The sequence below is a fragment of the Lutra lutra genome, chromosome 16 (genome assembly GCF_902655055.1).
Source record: "Lutra lutra chromosome 16, mLutLut1.2, whole genome shotgun sequence".
In the NCBI taxonomy this organism is placed as follows: Eukaryota; Metazoa; Chordata; class Mammalia; order Carnivora; family Mustelidae; genus Lutra; species Lutra lutra.
Genome location: NC_062293.1, coordinates 1,837,975 through 1,865,845, shown reverse-complemented (window position 1 = coordinate 1,865,845; position 27,871 = coordinate 1,837,975). Strand labels below are relative to the sequence as shown.

Genomic DNA, 27,871 nt, shown 5'->3' with positions numbered 1-27,871 from the left:
TCTTATGGGCAGCGTTCTGGCCTGTTTGGGGGAGACGCGGGGAGGGAAGACCCTGTCCTCTAACCGCGTGTCATTCGTGTGCATTAGTGCTGTCGATGCGGAGTTGATTTCAGGTCCTGCTCATCCCGCGAATCCCTTCCGTTTGTCTGCGCGGTCAGGGCTGGAGCCAGCGGGGGCTGGGCAGGGCTAGCGTGGCCCGGAGGAGGGGCAGGCAGCTTCCCTCCTCCGGCCGGCGCTTTCTCTCAGCGCTGCTGTGCCACGTCAGCCCGCGGCCTCCTGCACTTTACCAAAGTGTGCCTTTCCCCTTCCAGAGGATTTTTCTCAGGAGGCCTTGGTGTCTCCAAGAGATGCGGTTGCTGTCACAGTGGCTGGACCTGTTGCTCGGTGTGGCCGTGCGGCCCTCACTCATCTCGCACGCTCGTCACGCGACCCCCCGGGTGGCTTGCTGGCTGCATGAAGCCCCACGGCCCCCCTGAGGGAGGCGTCACCCCAGGCTTACAGGTGGAGAAGCTCGGGGTCACTTGTCCAGGGTCCCACGGCTGCTCAGCGCAAACTCAGGGTGGGGATGGAGCAGGTACCCCGCGCATCCCTGACTCCATGGTGAGATTTTTCATCTTCTCCCGCGACAGGCCCGGTACAAGCAGAGCCTCGACCCGACCGTGGACGAAGTGAAGAAGCTGTGCACGTCCTTACGCCGAAATGCCAAGGAGGAGCGGGTCCTCTTCCACTACAACGGCCACGGGGTGCCCAGGCCTACCGTGAACGGGGAGATCTGGGTCTTCAACAAGGTAGGAGCACCGTCAGAGGTTCGTGGGAGCCCTGCCCCCTTTTCCTGCCACCCAGCCGCGTGTAGTTGTTGGTGGTCGGCCACGGCTCCGCTGCGGGTCACTCTGCATCCACGGACCCAGACGCAGCGAGGTCCAGCCGGGCTGTGTGGTGGGGAGTTGTGGGGTCAGCTCCGTCTCAGCTGTCAGGGCTGGGACAGACACAAGGCACGTGGCCATGGAGCGGTCATCAGGAGGCCGTGGCATGGTGCTCCCGGCGTGGTGCCCACGGTGCACTCTTCCCGCTGCATGTGTGTCACACGGTGACCAGGTTTCTCAGTTCGGTGAGTGTTCCTTTGAGAATCAGTGGTTTCCAAGGGAAGAAAATGGTGCAGATTCCAAAGAGCTCCCACCAGGCCACCTGCAGACATGGCCTCGGCTCCACGCTCCCCGCGGCCAGGTGGATGGCCTCCTGCGGCTCCTAACCAACCATGGGGGGTGAATGTGAGGGGTCATCGACACCCTCCCACCATTTTCCTGGCTGGGAGTGGCGAGTCCCCCGCTGCCTCCAGCCCCATGGTGAGGCCACGCGCTCTCCTCGCACACGGTGTGCAAGGCAGTACCTGGAGGTGTGCCGTGTTTGGGCACCACAGGGCTTTGGAGCCCCTGTGCCCCTCTGTAGCGCAGGCTCCCTCCTCCCCGCTGGGGTCACCGGCACAGCAGACCTTGTGTCTTCATTACCTTGCCTCCGTTTGCAGCAGCCGCCCTTTCTGTGGCCGTCCAGGTGCGCTGGGTCTGGGTGTTTGCTGGCTGTCGGGATTGGGGTCCTTCGGAGCCTGCTCCCGCCCCGGGTTATGCTCTGAGCATCTGTCCCTGCTGCTCCGGTGCCTGTGCCCTTCCCTCGGGCCCACTGTGGGGACATCTCAGGACCTGCTCAGGGCCTTCTGTACAGGCAGACGTCTCCGTGGTTCCTGTGGTTTTCCTAAACTGCTCACCTTCCTGCCCAGCACTGTGGTCAGGACTTGGTTGTTCTGCCCAGCGTGGGGGTAATGCGGGTCTCCCCAGGGCTGTGCCACGGAGCGCCTTCTGACCGCTGGTTGGCCGTGGAGCTTCCCCTTCTCGAAGTGCACACTCCTCTCCATTTTTCCCTTGGGTTAGTGTGTCGTCTTCTTATTGATTTGGAAGAAATCTTCGTATCCTGGACAGCGACCCTTTATCATTTTTATGAATTGTGAGTGTCTTCTCTGAATTTATGGCTTGGTCTGTTGGTTTGCTTCTGCCTCTTAATAGCGTCCCCTCGTAGCGGTTCTTTGTTTTCATGTGGTCATCGTGGTCAGTCTTCCTTTATGGTGTGGACATTCGTGTCTTCCTTAAGAAGTCCTCCCTCATGCCAGGGTTGCAGAAGTGTTCCCCAGATGCTCTTCCAAAGGCTTGTATTTTTGTCCGTTGCATTTAGGTCCCTAATCTGCCTGAAACGGTTTTGTACGAACTATTAGGCAGGAGTTTATACTCTGTTTTTCTGTCCCCCTGCAATGGATACTCCCAGTTCCATTATTATTTAATGCCAACTTTGAACAAAATCACATTTCCACAGTGTGTGGGCACGTTCTGAGAGCTCTGCTCCATGGGTCTGCTTCTGTGCCAGGAAACTGTTCACGAGGTGGGTTCCCAGTGCTTGTGGTGTTTAGGGAGCAGACCCCTCACCCCCTTGTTCTTCTTCAGTACTTCTCGGCTATCTTGCCCCTTACATCTTTCTTTAAACTAGTGCGTCAACTTGTCCGTCAGCTGATTGATGGTGGGGGAGACTCAGGGTCTTTACATGATGAGTCTGCCAGAGTTTGCTCTCCTTCTTCTTTTTTGTTTCAAGATTTTATTTATTTATTTGACAGAGAGATCACAAGTAGGCAGGGAGGCAGGCAGAGAGAGAGGAAGGGAAGCAGGCTTCCTGCTGAGCAGAGAGCCTGATGCGGGGCTCGATCCCAGGACCCTGAGATCATGACCTGAGCTGAAGGCAGAGGCTTAACCCACTGAGCCACCCAGGCACCCCCAGACTATGTTCTTCTTAAGTGTCAGTAGTATTTCACAAAATAATTGTGATAATAATTTCACAAAAGTTTTCATCATTTGTTAGATATATTCTTGGCTGTTTTATATTTTTGATGTTATAAATGTTTACTATAAAACTGTATTTTGCAAGTTCTTACCAGGGTGTATGGAAAGGCAGTTGATTTTTGTACATTTATTTTATGTTTATTAATTTTCTGTTTTCTTATTGTTTCTCATAATTTATCTATACACACTTTTCTCTTGTTTTAATAGACTCTTCGCTAGGTAGACAATAGCAGATTGTTCAGGAAGTCGAACGTTGGTTCACACAGATGCGTGGTGTCATGTGTCAACCATTACTGTGTCGAACAGGACAGTTGGACGGTCCCCGCCCCCCAGCAGCATCCGTGGACACTCGCCGTCGTCCGCTTTCCAGAGTGCGGGTAGCTGGGATCAGAGTCTGTGGTGGCCTCAGATTGGCTCTCTCCAGCTGGGATGTGCATTTCCGGTTCTCTCACGTGTTTTGTGTCTTGATGGCTCACTTCTTTTTACCCTGAGTGACACATCATTGTCTGGATGGACCCCGATTGAAGGACATCTTGGCTGCTTCCGGGTTAGTTGGCTCCTGCGAATGCAGGTTTTTGGTTAGACAAGGATTTTTACTAATTTGGGTCCATACCTCAGAGCGTGTTGCTAGATCCGAGAGCATGTTCAGCTTTCTAAGCCACCGCCAGGCTGTCCTCCGAAGGGGCTGCGTCAGTTGGCCTCCCAGCAGCAGGGACGAGAGTGCCTGGTGCCCCCGTCCCGCTGAGCACGTGCAGTTGCCGGGGTCTGGGAGTTTCGCTCTTCTCATTAGGCGCACGGTGGTGTCGTTGCGGTTTGAATTTGCAGTTCCTTAATGACGTATGATGCGGAGTGCCTTCATCCGTCTGTGTTCCTTCTCAGCTGGGGTGTCCGTATCTTTGCCCACTCGTTTTTTCAAGTGCTCTCCGGGCGCGGCATGCAACCCAGTGGGGCCCGAGTTCACGGCCCACGATCAAGACCTGACGAGACCCAGAGTCCGGTGCTCGGCCAGCTGAGCCGCCCTGACGCCCCTGTTTTGCCCACTTTTAAATAGGGTTGTTTTCTTGCTCACTTTTTAGATTCTTTTTGTATTTTGGATGCAAGTGCTTTATCAGGTGTGTGTTCTGTAAATTCTCCCTCCCGGTCTGCGACTCGTGCTTTCGCTCGCCCAACACCGCACATGGACTTTTTGGTGCGTCCAGACCGGTTATTCTCTAGAATGTTTTGTCCTAAGCTTGTGGCAGACGGGACTGACAGTCAGACCCCACTTCCTGCCATCCACGGGGACGCGCTGTACATGCGGAGACGATGGTGTGTCTCACGGGTACTAGTGGTCAGAGGGCCGGCCTGGCCCCGTTGGCAATCAGAGAATGGACTTGGAGACCGTGTGTTGCCAGAGGAGGAGCGGGACATCTCACGATGACCCGCGGTCGGGTGAACCGCCCCGAGTGCGTGTGCACCTGACGGGAGCGCTCCGAGTGCACAGAGCTAGCGTGCCGGCCCCAGAGAGAAAGCCGCGCGTCCACAGTCCTTCAGAGCTTCGAAGAACCGTCTGTCAGTCATGGCGGGTCAGAATGGAAGTTAAAATTACAGCTAAAGTGGGCAATTAAAAACTGTGTCACAGAGAAAACTCTAGACATAGTATGTGTTTTCTAGTTAAAAAGGAATCCGTTACCACCACGAAAGCTTGGAACGCCACCATCGGCCACTTTGCGCAGCAGACACCAGCCTCTGCTGACACTGCGGACCGGGCTCCCTCTCAGGTGTGGCTGGTGGGGCCCCCAGAGGGCCACGCGCGGGTCCCCCACGTCTCCGTGAGGCCTGGGGGATCGGCCTCCTGCAGCGTGTACCCTTTGGCACAGAACTTGGAATTGCAGGATATCTGGAAAATCCTCAACTATTTGCACATTGAGTAACACGTGTGTTAAGAAAGATACCACAAAGGAAATAAAGATCATTGAGACTGAACAGTGAGACTGGGGCTCACCAGATTTGCAGGATGCAGTTCACTTAAATCGTTGTACAGAAAGGCAGGAAGGTTTGAAATTAGAATCTCGGTTTCTGCCTTAAGAAACGAGAAAACAATTGGCCCACTAAGCTCAAAGCCAGTAGAACGAGAGACGTATCAAAGAGCAGCAAGGAGTAAAGTGGAGGACGGGCCGTGGAGAGGGCCGACCGCTCACATCATTTTTCTGAAGGATGAGTCTCTAGCTGGATGGATCAAGAGGGAAAGAGAAGACAGGATCCACGTGTGGAAATGAAAGAGTGGACATCACCCTGTACCCTGTACATGTAGAAGAGATGAGCACAGATTAATATTTTATACCAATACATTTAACAACTTAAATTAGATGGGAAATGCCTTAAAACACACAACTTACCCAGAGTGACCCAGAATGTAACAGAAAACCCGAGGAGCCCTGTATCCATCAGAGACTGAATTTGTGGTTGAAAGTCTTACAGTCGACTGGTGGACAAGCGAGTGTTTTCCTTTGAAAATTATCGTACAGCAAACTCTTTCCTGATCAGTGTGTGTAAACTGTTAAATCATAAAGGGAAAAAAGGCATCTGGGGGGTGTTCCTCCTAAAGCAGGAGGCGCACAGGCCGCGGGAAGTGAGGTGTGAGGTCCCCGAGTCTGTCCTTCACTCTCGCCGGCTGCCCCAGGCACTGCAGGAGCGGGTCCCATCCCAGCGGCCGCCTAGGAGGGGACCGGGTGTGTGTGTAACTGCCCGCCCCGCCCTGCCCTGTCCCCAGCCCTGCCGGACTGATGCACGTGGGGTTGAGAACTTCTGCTCTGTTAATCCGGTTCTCAAATAGGATAAGACATCCAAGGAATGGGTTAGGGTTTTATCTCTGAGCATCAGTGGAATCATATTTTTTTTGAACGTTGAAGCTCTCACAAAGAAATAGTCCCAAGTTCTCCAGCACTTCTCCTAAAGAGATGGGATCTGCACCCACCATCTTCAGTGGTTGCAAACGTCAAGTCCTAGAAATCCTCAGAAAAGTCAGGTCTACAATAAAATTAACAGCTCTTTTTCTCTTGGAGCCCGCGGCACTCTCAGTACAGGTACAGTAGTTATGAGAAATGATTCGGTAGGATTTGGGCACCGACGCGGCTCTAGAATTACAAGTGTGCGAGTTTGATAGCGGAGAACCGAGGAGCCTCCGCCGTCCGCCCTTCTGCAGCCTTGAGGACGCGCTGGGCACGGAGTGGAAGGGGGAGCCCGCCACCGCCGGTAGAGCACAGCTTTCAAAACCAGTATGTGCTGTTATTTAGTGATATTTACTTAGAAGTACTGACGGAGAACCGGGTTATTTGTGACAAAGGAGAGGCAGAGAGGGGGTCTGTGAAACCAGTGGGCCTCCAGCTGGACAGATTTTGAGGGACGGAGAGTTTGCTTGGGGCTCCCGCTCCCCAGTCGCTGGCGGCCGCGCTTGGACCAGGAGCCGGGCTCTTCCACACCTGACATTCCGGGCCGTCCCCTCCCACGGGGGGTCCTGTGTTCGGAGGACGCCCTGTGGAAGGAAAATGCATCTTCTTCGTCTTCCTGTGGACCCCTTTGCAAGCGGGGCTGTGGGCCATGCGCGGGGTCAGAAGGAGGCTCGCTGCCCCGGGGGTCCCTCCGGGAAAGCCCTCAGGAGGAGGCGCGTGACTGTGGCTGAGACCTCTGCCTCACCCTTGGACGTTTTTGGCCAAAGATGCACCCAGAGTCTTCTCAGAAATGGGGAGGTGCTTCCCCCGAGGTCACGGCTTCCCCCGGGAGCCCAGGGCCGCTCTCCCCGCCTCCTGTCCTGGAGCCGCCCCGTGCTTGGCTCAGCCTGGAGGACAGTCGGACGAAGCGGGGGGGCCCTTCTTTTTCGTGTTTAATGCAACCTGGCAGATGAAGTGGATTGTGATGAATAAATTATCTAAAACCCATTTCAGTGTCTTTGTTTGAAATGAAAACTTGGCCTTGAGTATGTTTTTCAAGAGAAGGGAGAGATGCGTTCTCTGAACGGGGAGCTCTGCGGGGGGAGAAACCAGACGTCCGCCGGGCGGCCCCGTGGGTGTCAGCGGCCTCCTGCACAGAGGGGGCCCTGCGCGCCTCCAGCCTGGACAGCTGGTTCCGCCGAGGTGACGTGGGACGGGAGGAACAGCTGTGCTTTGGACGTTGGTTAGTAGTTCGACGCTTCTCCCTTCAGCACCATTTCTGTGACAGACACTTCCCAGGTCCCCGTCCCGTGCGGAGCAGAGCCCAGGTATGCGTGCTTCCCACACAGAGCCTTTCCTCCCCGCTCCCGCACTCCCCCCCCACCCCCCGATGATATCGTCATCTGGGCAGTGTTCTAAGACTTGCACTTTTTAAATCATAATGCGGCTTGAATATCTTTCTGCCTCAATCCATAGCAGTGAGTCCGGTCCGGGGTATGGATGTGTGGACATTCCTCTGCTTAATGGTCCTTCATGTGGGACGTGCGAGGATGTGGGATGGGCTGTGGTGGTCCACGAAGGTTGTTGGGGCTTGCTGGGGCCTCCTTGGGATGTGGGGCCCAGGCCTCTTCCATCCGACCGTCCCCTTCTGTCCCTCTGCTCTTGTCCTCTGTGTGGTTGGAGATGTGTCACCATGTCTGCATTCCCGCAGGGGGAGAGAGGAAGAGGGCAGCAGGAGGGTGGCCCTGATGACTTGCACACATCGCTTCTGGTCGTGTCCTGTTGGCCAGAGTTTGCGGGGTCAGACTGAGCTGCGGAGGGAGCTGGGAAGCGTGCCCAGCGGGAACGTGCTCTGGAGAGGCAGGGGAGGAGAGACAGATGCGACTCGCCGTCTCTTCCGTGGTGGCATTTAGATGGCTGACAGGGTTTTACAGCAGGAGTATCGTTCCACCGTGTACCTTTCCGTGTGCAGAGGCAAGTATTTCTGTAGGATGGAGTCAAAGGGATGTGCATGTAAAACTGGTACGTACTCCCAAATGGCCTTCCAGAAGAGCTTCCTGGGTCGTTTGGGGGCTCTGTCTGGCTCTTGATTCAGCTCAAGTCGTGATCTCTGGATCATGACATCGAGCCCCTCCTTGGGCTCCCTGCTCAGAGCCGGCTTGAGGCTCTCTCCCCCCTGCCCCTCCCCCCAACACACTGTCTTTCTAAAAAAATACTAAAACTTTAAATTTAAAAGCTTCCATACTCACACGCCGGCCAGCGACAGGCTGGAGCCCTGCCGAACGCTTCCTGCTCCGTCCATCTTCTGGACGTCTTCCACCTCGCGGGGCGAGGACAGACGCGTGCGCGGAGAGCTGGTTCAGTTGTAACGTGTGTTCCCACGACTCCTCGAGAGCGCGCAGCCCTCGCAGCCCTTCCCCCGTCCTGCGGTGTGGCTGCCGGTGTGTGGTTCTTACCAACGTGGGTCTGGGCAGAAGCTCTGCGGCCACGAACACCGGGAAGATCCCGTCACTGTGTTGTTCTCTCTTTGCTCCTGAATCGCTTGTCGTCGGTGTGTGTGTTTTCAGAATTATATGATTATTGTGTTATTTTATTTCTCTTCAAGACTTCTGAGTTTTGTAGGAGGACTTTCTTGAACCAAAATAAGTACAAATCTTTTATTTGTTTTTATATTTAGTTTTAAAATCTGTCCAGGATTTTTTGCACGTGACGCCTCAGCAACATTGAATGGCTGGTGACGTTCTGTGGCGTCACTTACGGAATTGTTCTTCCCTCACGGAGCTGCCCTGCCGCCCTCGTTGTAATTATATCTGTGGGTCTATTTCTGGATGTTCTCCCTAATACCGTCCTTAATTACCACGGATTTATAGTATATTTAATATCTTATGCAGGTCCCTGCTCATTATTCTTTATTTGAAAACGGGTGCGTGTGCGCGTGACGGTCTCGTGCAGTTCTGTTCCGCGCTGACTTTAGGATCAGCCTGTCAGATGGCTGGTACTTTGGGCGTGCGTGGACTCGGTAGGCTCCTTCGGGAAGCCTCGACACGTGGGGAAGCGTCCGGTGAGCATGCCCAGGGATGGCATTTCCAAACGTTCTCGATCGTAACACAGCGATGACCTGCCAGCCACGGGAGGGGGCAGGGCAGCCTGGCAAAGCGGCCCAGCATCAGTGGAGCGGGGTCCCTCTCGGGGCCCAGATGTCTGCCCCCACACGCACACGCACCTGTGCTGTCTGTGCGTGGCCTCATCCCGTCTGGGTTGACTTAGATCCCCTATTTGCTGTGCGTTTCGGGAAAGCCTCTGCCGGCCGCCTCCGTCCCGTCACAGATGCCGCTGGGCCCTGCAGGTCCTCTGGGCCCCTGGCCTGTCGTCCGGGTCGCTCTTGCCGTCCTCGTGGCGACACCAGAGGCCCAGCCGCGGGGAACACAGTCCCCTTCGCTGCAAGCATACGGTGTTGACTCTGGCTGCTCCGCTGGGCATGGGGGGGTGCGAGGAAGGGTCAATGCGGGCGGTGGTCTGTGCCAAAAGACCCCAGCCTCTGAGTGCGGAGTGTCCTCATCTCTCTGCTGAGGTGAGAACATCCTGCTCTCTGATTCCCAGTCGTCTCCCGAGTGTTTTCGAGTACTGAACAGTACAGTGTGTCCAGAAAAAATTTCACTTAGTGGATTCATGTTAATAAGTTTCTGTTCAGTGGTTTGAAAAAATCAGAGTGCCAAATCCGCTTGTGTCCCCTAAGTGTGATTTCCAAGTCATCTGCAGGATTACGTGCTTACGGTTCTCTGAAATGGAAGGTACTTTGGGGAAAACATGCAGATTTGAGCCTAGGCAGCTCCTTGGAACGTCTCCCTGGTACGCGAGGGACGCGGCATGTTCTAGAAGCACACACGAGTCATGGAGGAAGATGGCAGGCAGGGAAAGGGACATGTGCACATCCTTTAAGTGTGTAAGGGGGGCCGTGGTTTGGTTCCCGGGAGAGGGAGGTAGATGGGGAAGCCCTGCTAGTAGGACGCATGGAGGGAAGTCCCGCCATGAGCAGGACTATGGCCCGGGTTCGCAGGAGACAGTGAGCCGCTGAATCCGGCAGTGACAGCCGAGGAGCTCTGGAGTGGGGACAGGACTGGGGCCGCCGTCTGGCGCTCACAGGTCAGGGCACAGTGGCACGCGGGCATGTGGCAGAGGGTGTCGTTGGCTATGACTTCCCACGTTCATGAGCCGTGACGCAGCCCTCCGTGGCACCTGGCCTAGGGTGTCGTCCCTCCCTTGTTGCGCAGGGGGCGGGTTGGCGGTCCTGTGTAGGAGATTTAAGTCCACGTGCACTGTGTTTTGTTTTCCAGAACTACACACAGTACATCCCGCTGTCTGTGTATGACCTGCAGACGTGGATGGGCAGCCCGTCCATATTCGTCTACGACTGCTCCAACGCCGGCTTGATCGTCAAGTCCTTCAAGCAGTTCGCCCTGCAGAGGGAGCAGGAGCTTGAGGTGAGGCCCTCGTGCCCCAGGACTGGGGATGAATCTCCGCGGGTTTCCTCAAGGCCGGGGCGGGGGCCGGCTCCCTTCATCGTCTCCAAGCGCTCGGGCGCGCTAGTGGGTTCAGTGACAAAGAGCTGGGAGGCATGCGGCACGAGCCTCAGGGCGCATTTTTACATCTCCTTTTACTCAGTGTCATTTTTAATCTAAACATTAATTAAGTGATAACATTAACAGGGCTGGTTTGCGCTCCAGTGGCCTCCGCCTCTGAGATAAATGCTTAAATAAAGCAGACACATCGATTTTGGGAGGAACGGACCCATGGCCGGGCATAGCCATCAATTCCACGTCTTTGTCATTGTCCCCGCCGCGTGTGCATGTGTGTGCGTGTGTGGGCACGTGGGCGTTAAAAACACCCACTGAGCTAAGTGCAGAAGACGAGCGCCAGCATGGCCACCAGTCCCTTCTGTTCGAGGAGCTGGAGAGCCAGGGCCGTGCTCTGCTCGTGGAGAGACAGCTCACTCGGTTGTTTTAGTTAATATTTGATGTTTGAACCGAACAGTGAATCCTGAAGAGAAATTGCAGAGGCATTTTCAATTAAGAGACCTCCATCCCGTGGTCTGCGCGGGAGTGTGGGAATCAAATATTCTGCGGCCTCGAGGGGATCATGATTTCCGAGCGGTGGCAGTGCAGGAAATACTCGATTCCGGAGCCAGCGTGGTCCCGAGTACGTGTTGCCTCCAGCCCGTTTGTGTCTGTTCAATTTTAATGTGGTGCTGTGCCTCTCATGTTTCATCAGAGGCTGTGGCTGATATAATCAGTGATAAAATTTGAAATTCTGTGTGGTAGAATTTAAAATTAACATGTCATGCAGTTTAGGATTTTATATTTATAAATGAAGTCCCCGTGCAGAGCATGGCGTAAGAGGGACTCGCGCGGACCGTGCCCCTCTTCCTTGGGGACGGAGCCCGGCTCCGCAAGGCGTGGTTTCTGCGTTCTGTCACGAGGGGAGGGAAGGCCGCGTTTCGTGTCGTCCGAGGATTGCCTTGCTTCTGGGCGTCTCCTGCACGTTTACCCGAGGCACAGGTCATCCAATGAGCGCCGAAGACTCAGAGCCCTGAGAGGTGACACGCTTTTCCTCACATCAAGTAACAAATATTGCAAAAAAAGGTTTTTCTTTTTGCATGTAAAATATGTAAGTGAGATGCCGGAGGACGCTGCCTGGTTCTGGTCCCGGTTCCTGAGCTTCAGGCTGGTGGAGGAGGACAGTGCATCTGCCTCCGCGGCCCACGGCGCAGTGGACGTGGCCTCCCCCCGCACCCCCTGCGGAAGGCAGGTGCTCCCCCGGGCGGGGGCCTGAGCGCCGACTTCCCGGTCTGCGCCGTCACCACCTCATGCTCTCTGTATGTCGCCGAGCCTTACTCAGCCTCGGAAACTGCTCATTTCAGTGAGTGCGACGAAAAAGCCTTCCATGCATCTTTTTTGGGAAAAAAATGTTTAATTGACTAATTTCTCATGGGGGAGAGCAAATGAGAAATCCATTATCTGAAGTGGCAGATAGATGGCGGTACAATGTCCCGCCTTGTGTTTTATAATTAGCTCTGACTTTCTTCTCCTTCCTCTGTAATTACGGTGCGGGGAAGTCTCGTGTTTGCGTCGCACGTGCTGCGATCGGCTGCTGTTCAGTTGGTCTCTTGCATAAGTAGCAGAGATGAAAATGATAAATGATAAAACTGGCTCCCAGCTAGTCTCTTAGTGTTTGTTTTCGCCGTCCCGTGGTGTGCTGGACGGAGAGGAGTCCAGTGTAGCCTCTTCGCCTCCTTGTCCCGCGTCATTCCTCCCCACTCTGCGGCTGGTCTCAGCGTGCCGTAGCGGCTTTCCCGGGGAGGCGAGGAGCGTGAGCTGCAGGAAGTCGGCCGGTGCGATGGGCTGTGCGACCTGTAGGGAGAAGAGGGTGACCGTGACTGCACGGAAGGCGCAGAGATGGTTCCTGGGGCAGAGAGCCTCCAGGGCGGGACACCGCGAGGGGCGTGCGTCCAGAGGGCGGCTGTCAGCTTTCACATTCTCCGTGGGCCCACTGCCATGCTGAGGACCGGGAGCTGCCGCGAGAGCGTTGCTGGTGCCGCAGAAGCCCTCCCTGACCCCCGGAAAGCACTGCGAAAACTACTGCTCGCGGCTCGAACCCTGTCTCTGCCAGGAGCACGCACTGCCACTCAGCCATCTTCCGCACGTTTTTCGTTGGGTCACGTCGCTTTGTAGTTTGAGCATTAAGAGTTTGTTTTCAAGTCTCTGTGCTTTCAGTGTTCTTTTTTAAAATAAGTAGTTTTATTATTACCAAGTAGCATACGCCATGATTTTGGAGATCAGCTGGCACAGAGGGGCAGGGCGGGTAGAGTACGTCCTGGTCGTGCCCGCCCTGGCCAGGGCTCACTCCGAAGGGAACCTCTCGCTCTGGTTCCTCTGCTGAGCAGCTCTGTAAGTGCAGATAACCTGCCTGTCCTGGGGCTTCTCAGTTCCCAGATTTGGGGTTGTCTGTGAGCTTTTGGCCATCGGACAAACCACAGGCCGCTGCCACCAGTGTGTTTGGTTGAAGAAGCGAAGGGACGTAGAGCTCTGGTGGCAACAGGCCGTGATGCAGTGTTTGCCCATAGTGTTAGTGCGTTCTCCAGGGCAGTTGACGGGGGCGGCCACTCACTACCCCTCCCCTCCTCACAGACGTTTAGCTGTAATCACGGGCTTCAGGCTCAGTGTACTTTGTAGCCTTTGCACATCTAAATAAAACCCTTCTGTGTATTTCTAGTTCCATCAGTAGTCGGTGACGTCTTTCGGGTTTTAGGCTCCGTGTGGACTTCTGTGGCCGTCTTCTGTTCCTTGACGGAGTCCCCACGCTTGGTACATGGGCCAGTTCTGAAACGTGACAGACGTCACAGCCAGCTTACCACACAGCTGAACCAGGTGCCTTGGTTTCCTATTTTGTCACAGTTTCTGTTCATTTGACTTTCCTGGAGACTTTCTCTTTTCTCCTTGACTTAGCTCTCTCACATCTCCTGGGTTCCTGGAGCTGCTGGGATCACAGAGCATCTCGGAACGAGCCCTTCCCGGACGGAGTGTGTGGCTCGCCGGCTCCCTGCTCCTCGTCCAGGTGGCCGTGGTGATGGTGCGTCCCAGAGCTGCCATCCTGGGCTCCCCCTTCAGTGCCTTCCGGGCTCAGCCACGGTTTTCCAGAGCCCACCTCTGCCCCTTCCTTGGTTTTCTCCTTTGTTCTGCTGGGGCAGACCCTCAGGTCACACCCAGAGGACGGGCGCGTGGGGGTCATCGTTCTCAGCCCTCCTTTGGGCGCCTACATCTGGATGCTTCGGGTGGGAGGGATGGAGCAGCTCACCACTGCTTCTAAACCCGCAGCGCTGAGTCTCTGTCAGGAAGCTCTGTGAGGCTCGCCGTGTGGTCAGTCACTGTGCAGCTGGGCTCGGGCCTCTCGTACCCTCTGGCTAGTGGCGTTCTCTCCGGCCGCTGGCAGTGCCCAGGCATGAGGTGGGAAGGGGCCCGGGCCGGGGTTGGCACATCTGCCTCTCTTCACCGATGGCCGAGCAGACGTCCCATTGTATGTGTGGCTGGCCCGGGTGACGTGGCCCCACTGTGGTTGGGGGTGGCGGCAGGGAGTGGCATGGGGCATGAGTAAGTGGACAACCTGACAGTGACTGTCTGCAGCCTTGGGTATGTGTGCAAGCCCTGCGGGGCCCCCGGGTGGCATGTAGGGGCCTGGGTGTGGTGGTGTTCCCCGGAGACACACTGGGCTGAGCAGCATGCTGGCAAGCCACGGCCCTGAGCACAGTCTTCCTGGGACTGGGACTGGTGCTCGGGCCGCTTCTAGGTGACCAGTGGGGAGCAGGGAGCATGTCTTCCCTGGGCCAGGACGGTTGCTGTACCGCTCAGCCCGCCCTCAGTGGCCTCCTCTCCTCTCGCGGACTGTTGGTGCTTTGCAAGCCTCTTCCCTGGACGCCACCGAGCCAGTCCCGCGTCCGCCCTCCGTCCTCTGCTCACTGCTGGCCGGCCCACGGCTGCTGGCTCACATGGCACCCCGGCTCACGGAGACCTGTCGCGTGCACCCTTGTTTGCGTAGCGACAAGCACACTCGCTCTCGCAGCACCCCTGAGTCCAAATGGAGCCACCCTGCTTCCCGCGGGCTTTCCTGTGTACGAACTGACATGTGACATCGTCACACATCTGTCACGGTGACTACATTTTTTGACAGAGTTAAAGTAATTCTGACAAAAAAGAACTAACTGTGGACTCTTTGCATCTCTTCAGGATGCGTTAAACGTGCGTTCTGTAGGACTGTGGACTCTGGTTCTGACAGCACGTCACAAGGATGCCCGTGGACTTGGCCGCCAAGTCTGTAGTCTGTGTCAGGGTCCTGTTTGCGCTCCGGCACCCGTGGGTGTCGCCTGACACTGCAGGCCGGTTCCCAGCGTCCCGGCAGAGGTGTGTGTTGCCGCCGCCGCTCACCGCGAGGGGTCGGTGTGTGTGGATGTGCGATGTTCTCTGAGCACCCGCTGTGGGGACGCAGGGCGCTGTGCTGGGGGCCTCGAGGCCCACCCAGCTCCGTGGCTCCAGTGCAGCAGCCTCGAAGCCCCCACCCTGTCCAGCTGCCGAGCTGTGACCTGCGTGCGGTGGAGAAGCGAGAAGTCCGTTCCTGTTCATTAGGTGTCACTGTGCTCATTTGTGGGTTTGCAAATGGCGTCCCCCTCTTCTCTGTGTCATGCCCATTCCCTCAAGTACCGACTCTTCTCTTGGGTTTACGAGGATTGTTCTCTTTTATCCTGGAGGCGTGTGACGACTCTGCGCTGTCTCCCGTGGACGAGGGAGGGGGAAGCCCCCTTGTACTCACGGGTGGGAATTCTCAGCCGGGAAAGTGGCCGGGGGGGCTGGCTGGCTGGCTGTGCGCGTAGTCGCCATGCAGGGCTGTTGCCTCCCTGGGACGCCAACTGCCTCACCAGCCGCCCTGCTTTGCCCCATGTGCATCAGGAACTCTTTTAGAGAAGAAAACCCGAGAGCTTTCCAGGCAGGAGCGGCGAAGATGGTGGCCGGATGCCTGGCCCAGGCTCGCAGGTGAGCCATGGGCTATCCGATGGCAGCCAGTCACGTGACCCTGGTCCTCCAGCCCACGCCACGGCAGGTTGTGGCTGGGACCCCCTTCACCTCTTGCTCCTCTGCCCGCACTCTGGACAGTTTCCTGCCTTCATTTTAATAAAGGCCAGCCACGTCCACCCCTGTGTACCTTACACTTTCTGTAGAGTAAGCAGTGAGAATTCGTAATAGCAAGATTTTCAAAATGAGTAGTGGTAAATGTATAATGTGCTTGACATTCTCATACATAGAACAGAGGAGTTTCATGTGTAATTTAAGAAGAAATGCTACCGTTTCAACTGTTTTATAGGAGAGAGTGTGTGGGTTTAATCTAAAGACAATACAGCAGCAACCCCTTTAATTGGGATCCCATAGCGGCTGGCTGGGGGGAAGAAAGCCATCCTTTATGGAGGAGAAGGGTCTAGTGGGCCAGGCTGGTCCGCAAGGGGGTCTGGGGGACTGCTGCACTGACCAGAAAGCAGAACAGTTTGTGGAAAAGCCATAGGGAGAAGCTGCCTCAAGGGCATCGGAACTCTCACTGCAAGTGGGCACCGGGATATGGAGCCATGGGGGCAGGAAGGTGACGTCAGGGGAGGCGCAGAGCAGAGCTGGGCTCCCACTCCGGGGCCACGGCTGCCGGCGCGTCTGAGCTAATGGGTACAGCCTCCCTTCCTTGTCCCGCACGTTCTCTTTGCAGAGCATTTTATGTTTAATCCCATCGTCTGTGTGATGGAAAGGACCTGACCGGCCCCTGAGCTCTGCTGGGCTGGGTGCCCGCACACTGTCCCTCCTGTGGGTCGTGTGGGACCCCAAGATCTCCTCTGTCAGCTCCTGTTCCAGGTCCCCACTGGTAACCTGACTGCTTAGGGAGGAAAAGCAGTGATTTCTCTGCCGGAGGAGTTTTGGAGCCCTCTTGGCCGACAGTATCATGGGACCCGCAGGCGAGCAGTGTGTCCCATTGTCGCTCACCTTTCGGGAGGAACGGCCCCACTGCTTCCTTCACAAACACTTCCCGGGGTCTGCACGCGTCCTCAAGGGACCGCACGCGGCGGGTGTTACACGGATGATTTGACAGTTAGGTGCGTGTGGTCTGTGGTGTTTCTTTTTCCGGTGTCGCTGGCTGTAATCAGGTCTGCGATGCAAACCTGTCGGACACCGCATCGGAGGCCGATGTGCAGGACGTGCTTACCGCCGTGGTCCCCCAAGTAAATTCACATCTGGGTAAACTGTGGGTGGTCGTCCTCTTTGGATATGTCCGTGATTCATCGAATATGTTTGCTTTTTGACTGACTTCCGTGAAATGTAAAAAGAAACAAAGAAGAAATGATTAATCCAGTTTCATGAATAAAATATACTGTTTGTAGCCATCATAAAACCGGGAGCTTCTCCAAAGGTAAATCTAGAGTTTAATCATTTTATCTAATTTCATCTGCCTTAAAACATGCTAGGAATTACTCAGTATTCTGGAACGCAGATCCCGGCCAGACCCCCGGGCTGTGGCTCAGATCCCTCTGCCCAGCCCGTTTGCTCTCAGGGAGGCATGTCCCCGCCACCTGCCTGCCGTGGAGCCGGAGGACACGGGGGTAACGGCCAACACGCTCTTGCAAGGGTCCTAGCGGCAGAGCCTCCGGGGCACCTGTCCCTCTGGCTGTGAGAGGCGGGTGAACACGGAGCCATGCTGGAGAAGCTGGGAGGCTGCCTTTCCCCAGGAGCACGGGGGCCGAGCGCACAGGTGGTCTCCGCACAGGCAGCTCAGAGACCAAGACACGTGCTAATTCTCGCATCTTGGGGAAGAAGCAGAAGGCATGTGGACTGCACAAGAGGGAGCAAAGCTGGCTCTTTTGGGAGACAAAACAGCCATCTATGTTGGAATGTCCATCCTAAGGGTCTGACGGACACTGAACACTGTCCCCCGCGGCCAGTGTCCCTGGAGCATTCATCGACGTGTAGCATATCCTGGGTCATAAAGCCGGCCTCGACGAATATGAAATGATTAAAGTCACGGAGTATGTTCTTTAATCGTGGTAGAATCAACCAGAAGTCGGTGATAGAAAGACAACACAAAAATGTCAGAGAAGAATTAGCAACACATAAGTCAGGGGTCAGAAGATCCAACCTACCTTTGTCCGTTTGGGCTACTGTGGCGGAACAGCAGAGACGAGGGGGCTCATGAGCCACAGAAACGCGCTTCCCCCGGCTTTGGAGGCTAGAGCCCGAGATGAAGGCCTTCTCCGCTGGGGCCTCTTCCTCGTGTCCTTGCGCAGTAGAAGGGGCTTCTCTGACACGTGGACCCCACTCCTGGGGGCGTTGCCCCCCAGAGCACACCTGCCAGCACCGTCACTCTGGGGCGCCTCACACTTTCTGGCACAGCACAAGCGCAGCCAGCCGCACAAGGAGAACCAGACGAGCCACAGCGGCCACAACACCAGAGTGGCCGTAAGAGCAGAAATCGCTGGGACTGAAAATGGAGAAAGTGGACACCCACGAAGCAGAAAGCTGCTTCTCAGGGATCCTCGGTAGCGTGGACCAGCACACGGAGGAGGGGGATCCCGATCCTGTGGCCGCTGAAGGAACGAGAGGGGATGCCACAGACACCTTCATTCTCGGGCATTTGACGACTTCCGAGAGGGACCGGTTCCTCCAGAACCACAAATGCCAAGCCCCCGGCCGGCGTGAGATGGATAACGTGAGTGACCCAATAACTGCGAGGGAGGTCGGGTTGTGACTCAGCAGTCCCTGAACAGGGAATCTTAGGCCCAGGTGGTCTCGTGGGAGGACCCCACAAACATCTGAAGAGGCGTTCATGCCGGGTGTGCACAGAGCTTGTCCAGAGGTGGAAAGGGGGCGGAATTTCATTACCTGCTGTCGGAAGGGACACGTGGGACAAAAGGAAAATATGAAACACCACAAACCACTGTGTCTCACACACTTACATGCAGAAATCCCACAACAAACCATAGTGGGTCGGCTCCCGTGAGCTCTAGAGGGGATTCACTCGATGACTGTGTGGGGTCATTCCAGCTCTCCCAAGTCTGGCTCACTGGTTAAAAAAAAAATCAATGAACAGGATCCACCTCGCTGACAGACGGAGAAAAAAGACTATATGATCAAATCAGCTGATGCAAAAAAGCATTTGACAAAATCCAGTACACTTTCATGTTAAGAATAATTCCTCTTAGCATGCCAGGGAAAGGGGGGACCTCCTTCAGCCAGACAGAGAGCATCTCTGAAGAGCCTCCTGCCGTCCCCATACTTACGGGAGACTGAGATCAGAGACGCGGCAGGGCCGTCTGCCCCCGCCGCTCTCACTGCACACAGTGCTGGCGGTCCTGGCCCGCACCAGACAGCCAGGGAAGGACGGCAGCCCTCGCCAGGGAGATGAGATCAAAACCACGGCGAGGCACCCTGCACGCGCACCAGGATGGCTAAAATAAAGCGCGGGGTGATGCTCGGTGCTGGCACGGACGCGGCGGACTCGGAGCCCTCACCTGCAGGCGGGAACGTCAGTGGTGCGGCCACTTGGAAGACGGCCCGCCGGCTCCTCACCTATTAGACTTGGAGCTGTCGTGTGACCCAGTGATCCACTCCTGGCTTGTACCCGCAAGGACTGAAAACGTATGTTCACACAGAAATGTGCACACACGTGTTTGTAGAGGCACTGTTCACAAAGCCAAAAAATGGAAATTCTCTTCTTGAAGTAGAAGGCTGCAGAAGTCCTCGGTGCCTCATTTCCTTTCCTTGGTGGCCGTGTAGGAGTCACTGGGGGGTAGAATTTGGTTCCAGGTTTGAACTAAGGTCTCACTGAGGTATAGAAAGATTCTGTGTTCACAGCTGTCCAGCTGCCAACAGCCAAAAGGCTTCCCACAGCGCACGGTCCGTTCGAGTGAGCTCTCCGGGTGATCACCCCAATCTCTCTCTAAAGGGGTCTTTTCTGCCCTTTGATGGGCAGCTCTGAGGGCTCCTGGGCACCAGGGAGGCCTTTGTCCAGCAAGAGTGACTGCCCTCCTGGACAGCCCGTCGTCCTCAGCCGTGAGTACCACGAGGCTGTTAAATTGCTACTTAGTATTTCATAGAAACTTACGTAAGTTATTTATGGGAAATGACTACAGCTTTCAGCTGCTGGTCTTGGTACAGTGTTTGTCCCGTGACAGAGGCCGCATTACACTGGAAGGAGCTGGGTCAGCAGTGCACGGAGTCCTTTGCGGATCTCGGTCTCTTTGCACTTTGCAAGACGTCCACCATAAGCAGACATCGTCGAACCAAGTGCAGAAGCTGCTGGAACCCGAGTTGTTACTGGGTAGGTGTTGTTCTCACGGATGCACTGGGTAAAGGCCCTGAGGTTAGGTGTCTCGTGCATGTGTATGTCCGTAGGAGAAAGCAGCAGCATGACGTCAGAGTTCTATCGAGAAAACGAGCCCCAGCCGCCGTGTGTCCAGGATGAGTGCTTCCTGGCCCTCACCGGCTCCGCGTGACCCGCACGTGTGGGACACGTAGCAGATGTCTCCATTGAATCTGCCGTGTGTCACATTGCCAGACTTTTCTGGACCCTTCCCAAATCCTCCAGAAGGCCCCAGTGAGTTTTGAAATTTGAAATTGTTTCCTGGGTTTGAGTTTCTAGATTCCCCGGGAGAAATCCCCTTGGGCGGAGGTGGGAGTCAGACCCGCCCTTTGGGCTGAGTGGTGGCCCTTGCTGGTGCGTTCACGGCTGTGCCGGGTGGCCTTGCAGAGTTCTCGGCCCTTGTGCAGGCTGTTTCCAAAGAGTAAGTGCGATGAAAAGGTCAGTCAGTAACTTAGGTAAATACAAAACCAAAACAGTGTGTGGGAAAAACTGCTCTGTTAAGGTAGGTGCTTGTCTTCCCAGATGAGTGAGCCTGGAAACTAGTGGTTCGCTGGTGGACGGACTCCTTTGCCTTGAATGTCACTGTTTTCAAATGGTGCCATCGTAGTGATCCCTAAAGCAGAGCTTTCATGTGCCTTCTGGGCGCCTGATGGTGTGGTGGGAGGAGGGGACAGTGACAGAATGCTTCCCGCTGGACAGGCGACCATGCCAGTCACTGCAGGCCATCTGCAGCCGGACCCACCGCCCACTCCCGTCTGTGTGACCACGTGCTGCGAGGGGCATGTGGAGCCGTTGGGGTTTCTAGCAATGCCTATTTTGAATTGGGAAATTTAATTTCTAGTGTATGTATTTGGAATAAAGATGTTTCTCCACGTACCTGTCATTTTCTCCTTCGGCATCCAGACTGAGTGAGTCTCCGGGGCCCGGGACTTGGGAGGCTTTGGGCCAAACGCTGGTGAGGCCCGGGGTGTAGACTGTGTGGCCTCGTCCCCCGACAGTGCCGGACAGTGCCGTGGGAGCACCGCCCGTGGGCCAGACAGGACAGACCTGTGCAGGGCCAGGGAGGCCTTGTCAAACCCCCCGGGGCTCCGCCATGGCGGCTGGCATGCAAACCTCCCACCTCCCTACCTCCCGTGGCCGGCGCCCAGCACGTGGTGCTCCAACCCCGGGGGCGTGAGATTGCAGACGCTCCGTGCAGACGCCGGGGGACAGAGCGCAGTGTCCACGCCTGTGGCCGGAGGCCAGCTGCTCATCGTAACTCCGTCAGAGAGGAAGCTGAACACGGAAGCAAATCATAAACCAGAAAGCTCGAACCAGGGAACCTCCGAGATCCCTGCTGTGAAAGTAGATGTCTCTCTGAAAGGGAAAACAAGACTGTGGAATCGGCTTTGTGCATCACGGCTGTGTCTCCCGCTGCAGTTCTGCCCTGTTGGCGCTTCTCCTTGTGGGCACTGGCGCCCCCGAAACCTGCTGCCCACCAGCGGTTCCCTCCAGACTCTGCAGAGAGTTGCCTGGTGGCCCGGTTCTGGGGCCAGGGAGGGGGCACTCGCACCTAGCGCGGAGGTCCGGAGTGTCCCCCATCTGCCTCAGCCCTGTGACACACCTGCCAGCCTTCCTGTGGTGCTGTGTGCCTCGGGCCTGACGGGCCACAGACCCACCTGGCATGGAAAATCTCTGGTCCAGATGGCTCAGGAGGTCATTCGCTCTGCCCACGTCCTTCTGGGGGGCCGTCCCTGCAGCCCTGGGAGCCAGTGTCCTGCGGGGCAGGTGCTCTGCCGGCTGTCTGAGCGGGGAGCGGGACGCGAGGAGAGGATTTGGGGTGTGACTCTGCCGTCTCTTTCCTCTCTGCTTTATTATTTATTGCAAGAGAGAGCGAGTGAGTGAGAGTTGGGGTGGGAGGACAGAGAGAATCTTTAAGTCTTTAAAAGGATTTTATTTATTTGACAGAGAGAGAGGCAGGCAGATGGAGAGGGAGAAGCAGGATTGTGAGTGCAGAGCCTGACGTGGGGCTTGATCCCATGATCCTGAGATCACAACCTGAGCTGAGACCCCGAGGTGACACCTGAGCCACTGGGTGCCGCGTTTGCTTTGAACCCGTCTCTGGTGAGGGCTGCGCATGGTGACTGCTCTCAGGGCCACCGAACTGCACAGCCAGAGTGGTTACAACAGTGAACTTCACGTTACCTGTATTTTACCACCATTAAAAAAACGGGCGGCTCTAACAGTTGTATTTTTATTGGAAGTTAAAATGTTCTTTACGACTAAGCGCAGTAGTACTGGGTGTTCTGGGCGCAATGTTCCTGTGGCAGAATGGGTCATCAGTACAGCTGCAGCCTTTCCTCCTTCCACGAGAGAAATCGGAGGTGAAGAGCAGGGTCTCCTCAGCGGTAGTGACACCTCACGTCCTCACCTGCATGACATTCGTGAGTGGGTGAACACGGCCCCGGAGGCCCGGGCCCGGTTGGCAGAGCCCGTGGAGCGCCGGCCTGCGTCCCTGGCTGGGGTTTCAGCGGTGTCCAGAGAGGCGCACGCGGCCCGGAACCCGGAGCAGCCTCCTACTGCGTGACCGCCGCTCCGACCGAGGGACGGGGCGTGCATGCCTTCCATGGGGCGCCGCGTCCTCACTGCAAGAGATCACTAAGAATGGAAATAAAATTCACCTCTGGGGCCCTTCACAAAAGCACATGACATCGTGACTGGGAAAAGGCTCTGAGAAACGTCGACAGCAGAGGGCTGGTCCGTGAGGAGTAGACGCGAGAGTGACGCCCGGCCCAGTCCTGGCAGGACACGGAGCCGTGATGGGTGAGGAGTCGCCATGGACCCTCCAGTCGCCCGCATAGCCATGATGATCCACAGGGAGAGGAGGGAGTCCTGCCGCTCTGGCGCGTGGACCCAAGGATCCCCTCCACGTGCCTGCGCTCTCGAACCTTGCTGTGCGGGGGCTTCAGGCCTGGCGGCTGCGGGCCCCACCACCAAGCACCGGGGCAGGTAGGAGGACGCTGTCACCGCCCTGCGCTTGTGGGGTGGGGACCGCCTGCGTTCGGGCTGCGGCAAGTAGGTTTCTGTGGCTGTTTGTGGGTGAATGGGCGAGCAGGTCCTGGACATTGTGTATGCCCCGCTCAACTGGCATTTTCTGGGGTTTAATTCTCATTCTGTTAGCGACCCGTGACCCTGCCACCTCGTCCCACAGCAAACTGACATGCAGGACGTGTGAAGCCTGTCAGCCGCTGTATGATTTTGTCCGCTTGCCCTCTGCCGGCACCGTGCCGTCCCCGGTCCCGGGAGGGCCGCCCTCCGCTTCCGTGCCACGGAAGCCCTTCCCCAGGGAGCTCGTGGCGGAGCACTGGAGGACCGGATCGCCACCTGAGTGCGGCGCGGGCCTCGAGTGTGGCGGGGGAGGGGCCCCAGGCCGCGTGCCGGCGGAGGCGGTCCGGTTGTCTGAGGTCCCGGGTTTGGGTGAGTTCTGCTGTTCACCAGGCTGCCCGTCAGTCCACGGTAACTCGCGGCTGCCGTTCCTCCTGCAGCGTGGTGTGCGCCAGGCTTCGGGGCTGGGGCCTGCCGACCGAAGTCTCAGCGGAGGAGACCGCAAGCAGGACTAGCCCTCCTGCTTCAAGGACGGGTGAAGTTCTGTGTCAAAACAAAATGAGAAAGTCCTCCCCCCCGCCGGTTACAGAATTAATAAGTATCTCGTTATGACGCTTTGAGATGTTGGGTGACGCCCGCGGAACCTGGAAGCAGCCGGTTGGCCACCGGGCCCTGACCCTCGGTGTGTTCCCAGCGTCCCCGCCGCGTCTGCTGTCTGCTTGCTGCTGCGGCTAGTGGGGTCACTCTCTCTACCGTGGCTGGTGGGGTCACTCTCTCTACCCTGAGCCGCGCCCTTGTCAGGGAACACACCAAAACAAGGGACGCCGGATGAAGACTGGATTGTAAGATAAACACTCAGACACCGTGCGGGGCCTGAAGGGAAGGACGTACTAATGCTGGGATGGTCCGGCACCGGTGCAAATCCGGGGCGAGAACTTACTTCCCAGAGACCCACCGGGTGGTACTGGTGGAGGGACCTCATTAACGAGCGCGAGGCCACAAACTGCAGGAGGGCGCTCCCCGGTGGCCTCTCCGGGGGCTGCCCCGTCGGTCCTTGCTTCGGGGCCACGTTTCCAGCGGATGCTGTAGCTGTCTGAGGTCACTAAGCCTCTCTTTCCCTTCCTGTTCTGCCCTGCAGGTCGCTGCCATCAACCCAAACCACCCGCTCGCACAGATGCCCTTGCCGCCGTCCATGAAGAACTGCATCCAGCTGGCGGCCTGTGAGGCCAACGAACTCCTGCCCATGATCCCCGACCTCCCGGCTGACCTGTTCACGTCATGCCTCACCACCCCCATCAAAATCGCCCTGCGCTGGTAAGTGGCTCCTGCCATGACCTGGGCTTCCCCTGGGGACGCAAGGGACGCAGATCCCAGGGACCGACCCTATAGACACAACTGGTGGGCATCAACTCCCTCCTGAGGCTCAGGCTTTACTCATAGAGAATGAAGGAAAGGTTCTGCCTCTTGGGCGAGTGGTGCATGCGGCCTGTTGCTGTGGGGTGCCCGAGAGCACCCTCTCCGTACTGGTCTGCTGGGGGCGCATCCCTAGCGGCAGCCCTGGGTGTTGTGGAACTTGGGCCGTCATGACACGGAGAGCCGTTTGACCCCGAGGTAGACTGGAAGCTGGATCCTGCCACTGATTGCTGGCCATAGACCGAGTCACGACCCTTGCCTCCCACGCCCTTTGTCATGGTCTGGCGCTCTGGAGAACGTGACCGAGGATGTGGCTGGGGTGCTGCACACAGGAGAGCCTGCGTTAAAGACCCCGCGTCGCTGACGGGCACCACCATGGACGTGCGTGCTCAGGCCTCCACGTCAGGGCTGTGCTGCCGACCCCCATTGCTCCTTCATTCCTTCCTTTCCGTTTTCTGTCTCGCTGAGAAGCTCCCACGTAGTAGTTGTGCGGCCAGGAGAGAGCCCGTGTCCAGGGGGCGCGGGGAAAGCACACAGCTGCACGCTGTTCCCAGTGCTCTGGGGGGCGTTTTCCGGGGCTTTCTACCAGGAGACACACAGACCCCTGGTCCTTCCCATGATCCAGAGAAGCAGCGGAACAAGCGTGGGCCCTGGGGGCTGACAGCACAGTGACCGGCCGCTGGAGAGACCTACGAGGGCCTGGGCTGCTTTGCCCCTGAAGCAGTGTTTCCTATAAGCCCAGCACCCTGGGGTGAGAGGTTATCGGTGTTGGGCTGGCTGGGCAGCACCCCTCTGCTAGCCTCACTCTCGCCCCCAAATCCCAGGGCTGTGGGGGAGCCCAGGGAGAGCCTCCTGTAGGGCGACTTAGCCCTGAGCAGCGAACGGGGAGGGGGAGCTGCCCAGAGGGGCAGGCAGGGGGTGACCCATTGTGCTCCTCAGTGGCTGGGCTTATCCCCCAGCTGACATAGGCCAGCACCTGCCTAGGGACGCTCTCCACTGCACCCCGAGAAGCAGAAATCAATGGGGTGGGGCACAGCTAGCACAGAGAGAGGCTGCCGAATGTCGGCCGACAAGCGTGTGCACGTGGTGGGAGCTGAACAAAGACGCTAAAAGCCGGAGGTGGAACTCCGACTCAGGAATATAGAAACGTGCCCAGCGGAGACACAGGAAGAAGGAACACAGTAGATGGGATCCGTGGCAGGGAGGGTGGCTGCAGCCCAGATCAGCTGGGAGGGGACACTGAGGGACATCAGGGCGGCAGCCGGGAGGGGCAGAGAACAGGCCAGAAGGGCAGGTGGCACAGAGAGAGATGGACGCTCCCATGGGCAGGGAGAGGTCGGCAGAGGTGCCGCTCCCGGGGGCCACACAGCCACGTTCCCATGACGTGGGGAAGAGGCAGAACTCAGTCCGAGCAGCGCCTGCCCACCAGGGGCACACGGGCTCCCCCTGTCGTCTGCGTCCCCGCGGCTGCGGCTCCTTGCACGTGGGTCTCCACTCACGAGGGCTTGGTGAGGTTTTCTTTGTAACCGTCCTCCCTGTTTGGAGGCTGCCAAGAAAGCTCACGGGTCTGTGTGATAGGACTGCAGAAGGTCTCTGGTCCAGAGGACTCAGGAGTCCATTCGTTCCACTCGTGATCCAGAGCATAACGGACAAAATCCCACGGCGTCCGTCAGACCTACGCTGAGCGCTGTAGGAGGTGCAGAGAAACGTGGTGGTCTCGTGCCTTTGGGGTCTAGCTGAGGGGACAAGCTGTGGCCTGAAAGCGAACGATGTACGTGGAGCTTGACATGGGCAGAGCGCGTCTGGGCGTCACAAGCAGCTCGGGGTCAGACAACACACGCGCGCACCAGGGGCTCTTGTGTTCCCGGGGACACACACACTCTGAGGCCCCACGGGACGTGTGGAGGAGACGCAGCCCTACAGGCTGGCTGTCACCGGGGGTGACGTGCATGTCTGCAAAGAGAGCGCGTGTGCCGGCCTCATTACATAGGAAGGTGTGGGGCAGGGTGTAGGTCAGGGGTAGACTGCGTGAGATGTGGGTGCTTTGAACGCTGAGCGATGGCCTTGGACTTGGAGGACTGGCCGGGAGAGCCTGGATGGTGTTTCCGTGGGAACGTGACTTAGTAGGAATAGAGTTGCAGGGAGATGATCTGTGGGATGATGTTCCGATCTGGTCCCAATCTGGTCCCGATGGGGTCGGAGGCGGCAGCAGGAAGGTGGGAATCTGTGGGCCAGAGACTCCACATGTGCGCCTTGAAATCTGGAGAGCAGGCCTCGTTTCCGCTCATTTTCCTGCCCGTCTCTCCAGGGTTTTCTGCCCTTGCTGCTTCTGTGCACCCCGACTCTGGAACGATGTGGCGAGCCAGGTGTGCTCAGGGCCTCCGACCCACCCCTGCCTGCCCGGCCCCCCTCTCCCCCGGCCAGGCTGGGGCTGATTTGATGCGACTCGCACGGGGCATGTTTGCAGGTTTTCAGGCAGGTGATGGAGATGCAGGAAGGGGGAGGGGAGAAGGCACGAGGAGCCTAGAAGGGAATCTGTGGCCCCCCCGCCCTCCGTCCTCACCCCCAGCACATGCGCCCCAGCACGGTGAGTGGACATTCTCGCCCACGTCTCTAGTGTGCGCTTCTCCGTCTTGGTCAGGAGGGACTTGGCGTTCACTAGGGAAGCTGCTGGCACGCCGACGCCGGTCGATCCGCACAAATTCTAGAGTGGGTCCCTGCTCCTGACCAGTGCAAGGGCTCTCATGCTGCTGTAGCCTGACATGTCATGTCAGGAGCGACCTGAGGTCCTTTTGGAGCTGGGAAATGATTAAAACTTACAGAAGCGAGTGTTTGGTAGGAAGCACTGTGAAGGATAAGTCAAACTCACAAGGTCACCCTCAGATGGACGTTGGGGTCTATGGGCAGCAGCTGCAGGGCACAGCCGTCAGATGACCACTGTCTGGAACAGCGAGGCTGTCCCGGGCGGGCAGACCTCTTACAGTAAACCACGCTGTGCCATGCCGAGGAGCTGAGGTTAGATTGAACAGAACTGTCCTTCTGGTGGTGATAAACCGTCACCGTTGGGAGCCTCGTTGAGTAAAATGTGCTCTTGTCTCTAACGGCCGAGTTAAAAACCACCAGCTTTTCTTGAAGAGAGAAAGGAAAATAATTTGGTAGGTAGTACTCATTTATATGATTAGGGTTAAAGTTTTGTTTTTTCATGTAAAAAGCAAATGTAAAGTGGAATATCCCTTTGTAGAAATCAACTAAAAAGCAAAAAAAAAAAAAAAATGAGAAGATTATTCGAGATTTTACCATCGTGAGCACAATCAGTGTTAACTTTTGGGTCTGTTTCCTGCCAGTCTTATTCTCCGTGCACGTACGTTTCTGCATTGGTGTAATGAGACTGCAGCCGCGGCTTCTTTTACTTAATCTTTGGTGTTATAATAAATTTATCCTAGACCATTAGGCAACTCTTAGTAAACATCATTTGTAATGACTGCATAAGATTTCACTGTGTTGATGTTTTGTGTCTTATTTAACCAAAACCTAGAACTTTAGGATTTAGAATTCTGGTAAATATAGAAAGGAGAGCTCAGAGAACCTCTAGGGCAGGGATCCAACAACTTCTTACGTAAAGGGCCAGGAATCGATTCGTGTGGGCTCCGTGGG

General features: G+C 56.7%; 1 protein-coding gene across 1 annotated transcript in view; it reads left to right on the top strand.

The window, feature by feature from the left end:
* Positions 1 to 27,871, top strand: part of RPTOR (regulatory associated protein of MTOR complex 1) — a 315,386-nt gene that overhangs the window by 125,262 nt on the left and 162,253 nt on the right. The window contains 3 exon segments of the mRNA XM_047708089.1: positions 630 to 788; positions 10,120 to 10,266; positions 23,943 to 24,118. Coding sequence (XP_047564045.1) covers positions 630 to 788; positions 10,120 to 10,266; positions 23,943 to 24,118 — 482 coding nt within the window.